Source organism: Sesamum indicum, linkage group LG10 (assembly GCF_000512975.1).
Source record: "Sesamum indicum cultivar Zhongzhi No. 13 linkage group LG10, S_indicum_v1.0, whole genome shotgun sequence".
NCBI classification, from domain to species: Eukaryota; Viridiplantae; Streptophyta; class Magnoliopsida; order Lamiales; family Pedaliaceae; genus Sesamum; species Sesamum indicum.
Window position 1 is genome coordinate 13,030,335 of NC_026154.1, and position 7,483 is coordinate 13,037,817.

Below are 7,483 nucleotides of genomic sequence, written 5' to 3' on the forward strand. Positions count from 1 at the left end.
AAACCAAGAGCCGATTATGATAACATATTAAAGGTCACTCAAAGTATTGAAATTACTCACATCTACTCCAACAATGACAACAAATTTAATTATTCAGAAGCTATAGTTAAAAGTTTATCACTGGTATTGGTTGGGGAATTGACCCATCGATGAAATGGATACCCGAAGTAGGAATTACTTTACAAAAAACTTCTTGTATTAAAAGGAGATTTTGTTCAAAATTTTGGAGCAAAGCGCTGCAGATAAACCCAAAGACAAAATTGTATTTTGGTCGAGAATCTTCAGATGAAATGGAGAATAAGCTTCATGAGTACAAAAATCTCTAATTGAGAAGGAAGAAAATCAAACTCCTAATCCTTTTAAGCAATCGTCTCAAAGAATTAGAAGCAAAAGGGTGATAATTTATAGAGAGCAGACGATTGAGGAATACCTTAATCAAGTTCAAAAGGATCTTAAGAAAAATTTGAAAGAAATCGAGTCATCTATGAACGCATCTTCTTAAAATGATGAAAATAAATTCTTTTGCCTGATCAGAGAATCCCAGGACCCGAATGAGGATTTGAACCAACGAGTATCTATTGATAATATTAATATTGAGAGTGCCCTGAAATCAAATTAAACGACAAGAATTTTAGAATTTTTAAAAAAATACCTAATTAAAGGCTTTACAGAGATGAGATTCAATTTGAAACAAAATTTTTCAAATATCATGAAAAAAATAACTCAAGCAATGATGCCAACCCTAAAATTATTAATATTAATAACACAAATAGTAAAGTCAAAACAACAATCATAATGCCCAAAATTATAGAGGATACTATCCCCAATGGTAGAACACACTTATCCTCAATAGTGTAGGACGCTATTCTTAATTATAGAGAATATTATTCGGATATAAACCATTTTGGAGTCCGAAATTTGTTTTTCTTTTTCTTTTGTAATTTATATATATATATATATTAATATTATATTATTGTCTTTTTTTTATCACCATTTATTATTTTATATACTATATAAATAAGAAAAAATTATAAATATTTTTTTTAAATTACTTTATAAAGGTTGAAGTGAACCTTTTAACTAATCACAATTTTAAAATATTAATTATTTTAAAATTAATTACTGTAAAATTGAATTGAATAAGATATAAAGTTTTGTATAATTAATTGTCTGAAAATTGGATAGTAGTGCAAGTCTTTCTCTTCCCGCCAACCAGTCAGTCAATTACTTCCCTTCCGTCTCTATAGCCTCCATGAGCCGAGGCGGCAGCCGAGAGGTGGAGCAGAGGCTCCTCCGCCTCCTCCACGGCCGAGACACCCGAACCCGCCTCCGTGAAATCCATGGTCACTTCCTTCGCCACAGCCTGCACCACTCCAACCAGCTCCTTGCCCATTTCGTTTCCATATGCACCTCCCTCAACAAAATGCCTTACGCCAACCGCGTGTTTGGGCAATCCGCCAACCCCAATATCCTTCTCTTCAATTCCATGATCAAGGGCTACTCCCTTTGTGGTCCATTCCATGAATCCATTACGATGTTTTGCAACATGAAAAGACGCGCCATTTGGCCCGACGAGTTCACCTTTGCGCCTTTGCTAAAGGCGTGTGCCAATCTTCGTGATCTTTATTTGGGTTTTAAGGTTTATAAAGAAGTAATTGTTCTTGGGTTTGAAAGATTTGGATCGATCAGAGTAGGGGCCCTTGAATTGTATGTGAATTGTGAGAGACTGGGGGAGGCGAAGAGGGTGTTCGATGAGATGTCTCACAGGGATGTTATAGTTTGGAACTTGATGATTCGTGGGTTTTGTAGCAGTGGGGATGTAGAAACAGGATTGAGTTTGTTTAGGCGAATGGGTGAAAGGAGTGTAATTTCTTGGAATACGATGATCTCTTGTTTGGCGCAAAGCAGGAGAGATGAGGATGCTTTAGGGCTTTTCCGTGAGATGTGGGATCAGGGGTACGAGCCTGATGAGGCAACTGTAGTGTCAATTTTGCCAGTTTGCGCTCGTATAGGCGAAGTTGATATCGGAAAGTGGGTTCACACTTATGTGGAGTCAAGCGGTCTTTATCGAGATTTTGTGTCAGTGGGCAATGCTCTAGTAGATTTTTATTCTAAGTGTGGGGAACTGGAGAGAGCTCTTGAAGTTTTTAAGGACATGCCTCAGAAAAATGTGGTTTCTTTGAATTCGATGATCTTAGGTTTGGCTTTCAATGGAAAGGGTGAACTTGGAGTTGAATTGTTTGAGGAGATGACAGGTCATTATGGTCTAAGCCCCAATGATTCAACTTTTATAGGGGTGTTAGCTTGTTGTGTCCATGCTGGTCTGCTGCAAAGAGGTAGAGGTTTCTTTGCTTCAATGGTAATGGATCATCATATCCAACCAAAACTTGAGCACTACGGATGCATGATTGATCTGCTCGGGCGCAGTGGTTGTGTGAAGGAGGCTTATGAATTGATGCAAACAATGCCAATGAAGCCAAATGCTGCTTTATGGGGTGCTCTACTTAGTGCATGCCGCACTAATGGTGATAAGGAGCTTGCTGAGAATGCAGTTAAGGAGCTTATCAATCTTGAACCATGGAATTCAGGCAATTATGTGCTATTGTCCAATATTTATGCGGAAAGAGGTAATTGGAGAGGGGTTGAGGAGGTAAGAATATTAATGAAAGAAAACTGTGCTGATAAAATTGTGGGACAGAGCATGATTGGATAATTACACGGAGACATGTGAAGACCTGGTTCTTGCTATATGTTGAACTCTGAAATCAGGAGTCTTTGCATCTATAATGTTGTTCGAAGTCAGAGCGGACATTCTACAAACCTAGGAAGAATTTGTGGAGCTTCGGTTATGAGTTCAGCAGAGCATGATGGGAAATTTCTTGCTTTCATCCTTCTGAGGCCAAACCGTTACAGCTCTGGAACTCTAATGTTCTTCTGAGAGGTATAGGCTGAACTAAGATCAACTGGCAGAAGTGAGACAAGAACAGCTAGCTGTAGGACTGAAAAGAGTAAAAAGACATAACATATTGGCTGAAATTCTGATGTCCTTGGCTTCTTCAGCAGGTTTCTTAGATAGTGCGAGTATCAGATGCCAAAAATGGCAGTTTTGTGTGTAATGGCAAACAGATAATTGAAGAATGAATTAATAAATTTGTGACTTCCCCCGCCTTGGTTTAGATATCAACCGTTTAACATCTGTTTTAGCATCTGGAGTCATTGCAATTATCTGTGCACTTCAACTGTTTTAGATGCACAACTTTTAGATGAGATACAAAAACCATATTTTGGCATTCACCGTCATTTCTACATTGCATCTTCATGGTGAATATTAAAATTTTCAATCTTCTCAAACTCCATCTGCAGGTTTATGTCGAGAGACAAATATGGATGGCTAAGCAGATGCTGCTCAGAAGGAGATATGTCCCCGCACCAAAGAAGGAGCCATTGATCGCCCCTAAAACAGTAGCTGATTGAAAGCCACAAACAATCGATACCAATAAAGCAGCAGAAGAGAAGAAAAAGCCCGTCGCATTAATAACTTATGCTGTTGAGGGGGATCTTCTCTCTAAATGAAATATAATGACTACTTATAAGTGAGGTTTCTTTTTTTTTTTTTTGGGTGAAATATAAGTTGCATTCATCCAAGAATATTTACAAGCTATTCCAGGCATACCCGGAGAGGGACAATGAATCCACGTTATGGAGAGTTCCAAGAGGAGCCTCTTATAAGTGAGTTTTTGTTCTGTGGCTTTGGTAGCATTTATTTCCCTATGGGAATTGATGCTTCAATAGTTTATATATATCAACTTCATTAACATTTTGTCGCACAGTACATATAGTTCTATTTCTAGTAGCAGTACATATATTCTTCTGTTGGTATATACTTAGATAAATTGAATTTTTTATTTTAAATTCTGTTGCATATTTTATTCCATTTAATAGATGTGTATAGGTTTGAGATAGTATAGTCATCCCTACATGTCAAGGCAAGTAGTCATTTATGAAAAAACTACAGGGTTAGCATTACTAGTTAACACTGAAATATGAATACTATATAAGGGATAATTCTCTGAGAAATCCATGCTTAAGCATTTAAGTCGGCGATAATTATATTTACATCTTGTGATTTATGCTCTATTTACACAATTGACCCATGCTTTTTAATAAATATATATATACTCACCAAAAATGTCAAAACCATTTACACAAACCATTCATTTTTTTTTTTGACAAGTTGCACATATATTTCCCAAAAACGTCAATATCATTATACAATCTACCCTCGATTTTTTAGATGTCAGGGGTGGTTTATGTAATCATGCGAAAGAAGGGGTAGATTTTATAAATGAATTATAGATCAATGGTATAAATGTATTTATACTTTTTAGTTATTGGACATATATGGTTTAGTTGTACCCTCCACACTCGAGGGAAAAAAAACATGAGATTTCTCACACCTTAAGACCCCCACAGTTCCTATGCTACGATGAAACTAGATGAATATAAGTATTTAAGTTGCAACACACTCAGTATGTGATTAATTCAAATACTTGATTAAGCATAGTTTGGGCTAGAATTTTCACCTTGCAGTTGATAGATTCTTTGAAAGTTGATGAGAATTTTTAGGTATTCCAACAAAATCTAATGGTTATGGGAACTAAACTTGCCAAGAAAATTCTCTGAAGCTTGCACTTTCCACACAACAACTCCAGGTTCATCACAACTCATCAACATCTTAGTCACATATAACAACTTCACTAAGTGCATCAACAACTCCATCAAATACATACATTATAGTTATATGACACTACAGTCTTCCTATATAAATTGCAACATTTCTGTAATCCTCAGCCCATACCATCAATCTTACATCTAGCAAAAAGATCAATCAACAACATAGCCCTCAGAATGTTCAACAAATCATCAGCTTTCATTCTCATAACAATCCTATTTGCAGCCATCAATTCAGCAACCAAGACTACTGCACTTGACCCTCCAGCAGCAGCATCAGCAGCAACAGGAGAAGTACCGGTTCTCGAGCTATACATGCACGACATTCTAGGCGGCAGCAGCCCAACTGCGCGCCCCATCACTGGCTTATTAGGCAACATCTATAGCGGCCAAGTTCCCTTTGCTCGGCCTCTCGGCTTCCTACCCCCTAGAGACGGCGTCGCCATTCCCAACTCCAACGGCGCAATTCCGACCATAAATCCCAATGGCATCCCACTAGGCACTGGCCTGGTAGGCACAGCTTTTGCAGGTACTATTTACTTATTTACTTTTTCACTTCATAAGTATGCCTCCAGAATTATAAGTCACTTACAGAACTGCTGCTGTTTTTGTAGGGATAAACAACAACAACGGTCAAAATATTAACACCGCACAACTGGGGCCTGACGGCCTCGGCTTAGGTTTCGGGACAATCACAGTCATTGATGATTACTTGACCTCGGCTCCCGAGCTGGGGTCACAGCAACTAGGCAAGGCACAAGGGGTCTACGTGGCGAGCTCGGCCGATGGGTCCACGCAGATGATGGCGTTTACAGCCATGATGGAAGGAGGGGAGTATGGAGACAGCCTCAACTTCTTTGGAGTTTACAAGATTGGGAGCACCATGTCCAGGCTGTCGGTAACCGGCGGCACCGGCAAGTTCAAGAATGCTTGCGGGTTTGCAGAGGTACGATCACTGTTTCCGGCGGGTCAGCATGTTATGGATGGTGTTGAGACGCTGCTGAGGATCACTGTCCATCTTACTTACTGATTTGTTTGTGTTTGCAAAGCAAAAGCTCTTGAATGTGTGATTTGATTTCTGTGCGATTTGATTTCTGTAATGTATTTCTCTACCATCGCTTGACAATATCACCATACACTGCAATCGATATGAAACAATGCCTGTCGATAATATTATCTCATCGTAGTTGTAAAGAAGAAATTTGGGATAAAAAAATCTGCAAATTGAAATCTTTTTTTTTTTTTTATTCATTTTGGGACTAATATGGTCAAATCATGTGGGTTTAAAAATGCAATTTAACCCCTAGAATTTTTCTGAAGTTTTTATTTTAACGACTGTTTGATAATACTTCCGTTGGAAAACTAATGAAGTTGGAGTTCTGGAACTAAATTGCATGGTCTTTTAAATTTTGGGATATTTTGAAAAGTCCTATAAAGTGTGGGATCAAATTTGCACATCCACCTTTCTTAGGGACTAAAAATATAATTTTACCTATGTTCATGAAAAAGAGTGGTGAGAAGCTCACAAGAAATAGAACCATAGTGCTTCTATCATTTGTGAATACAAAAAATTCTTATCCAGATCAAGTCTGCTCGCTTCGAACCAGAATAATTACATTTATTATGCGATTGATCACTTTTCTTAAACTATATACTAACCCACACGGTAAGTATATTAAATTTGTCGTGCAATTGATTCATATCTGACCAAACTCGATCCCAATCAACTTAAAGCTCATTAAAATTCAATTATAGTAAGTAAACAAGAAAATGTTACGTACTCTATATGCTAAATTGATGATCAATAGGTTATTTATTAGCAACAAGGACAAGCAAGTGACATCATATATGCCTTCTTTAGCCAATATCACATGTTGATTGTGTGTATGCTTACATTATCTTTAACCCAAACTCAAAGAAGTCTCAATTTCTCCAAAATCTCTCTATAAAACATCATCAAAAGATCCAAAAACAAAACAATCCCATAACTAACCAAACCATGAAACTCAATCCTCCCACCACCATCATGGATCTTGAACAATCTCCACCACCACCATCACCACCTCGGCCTCGGCCCACTTTCTCCGCTCACCCTGTCCATAAAACGTTAGCCAGCGCGGCCAACCTAGCAAACCTCCTTCCGACAGGCACAGTCCTCGCATTTCGGACCCTAATTCCGTCGTTTTCCAATAAGGGTATGTGTGAAGTATCCAACAGATGCCTGACGACAGGCCTCATAGCCTTCTGCGCAGTTATTTGCTTCTTCTCCTCGTTCACCGACAGCTTCACGGACAGCGATGGGAAGCTGTACTACGGGATTGCCACCTTCAAGGGACTCTACATTTTCAACAGTACAACTGATCATGATGAAGACGAAGAGAAGATGGATTATAACAGTAGTACGATGGATTTGTCCAAATTCAGAATAAGTTTGATCGACTTTGTTCATGCATTCGTGTCGTTGTTGGTGTTCTTGGTGTTTGCTTTTAGCGACAGTGATGTCCAGAGCTGTTTCTTTGCAGTGGGAGGAGCAGATTTGGATGTTTTGGTGGTGAATTTGCCTCTGGCAGCTGGCGTTTTCTCCAGCTTCTTGTTCATGATCTTCCCCACTACTCGTCGAGGAATTGGATACGCAGACATGCCTACTAAGTTTAAACCCGTAGTCATCAGGTCGAACTGATTACATGACAAGTGTAATACACTTATCGTATCTGGTTGCTGTGTGTTGGAAACCAGATACAAGAGATGAAAA

General features: G+C 38.5%; 3 protein-coding genes across 3 annotated transcripts; all 3 read left to right on the forward strand.

The window, feature by feature from the left end:
* On the forward strand, positions 1,190 to 3,741 carry LOC105172421 (pentatricopeptide repeat-containing protein At1g09190). The gene is made up of 2 exons (XM_020697086.1): positions 1,190 to 2,941; positions 3,364 to 3,741. Exon 1 carries the CDS (start codon positions 1,253 to 1,255, stop codon positions 2,711 to 2,713), a length of 1,461 nt encoding a protein of 486 aa, XP_020552745.1. The 5' UTR covers positions 1,190 to 1,252; the 3' UTR covers positions 2,714 to 2,941; positions 3,364 to 3,741.
* On the forward strand, positions 4,857 to 5,963 carry LOC105172798 (dirigent protein 18-like). The gene is made up of 2 exons (XM_020697438.1): positions 4,857 to 5,260; positions 5,346 to 5,963. The coding sequence occupies exons 1-2, from the start codon at positions 4,909 to 4,911 to the stop codon at positions 5,759 to 5,761; spliced, it is 768 nt and encodes a 255-aa protein (XP_020553097.1). The 5' UTR covers positions 4,857 to 4,908; the 3' UTR covers positions 5,762 to 5,963.
* Positions 6,731 to 7,411, forward strand: LOC105172799. Its single transcript, XM_011094377.2, has one exon. The coding sequence runs from the start codon at positions 6,731 to 6,733 to the stop codon at positions 7,409 to 7,411; it is 681 nt and encodes a 226-aa protein (XP_011092679.1).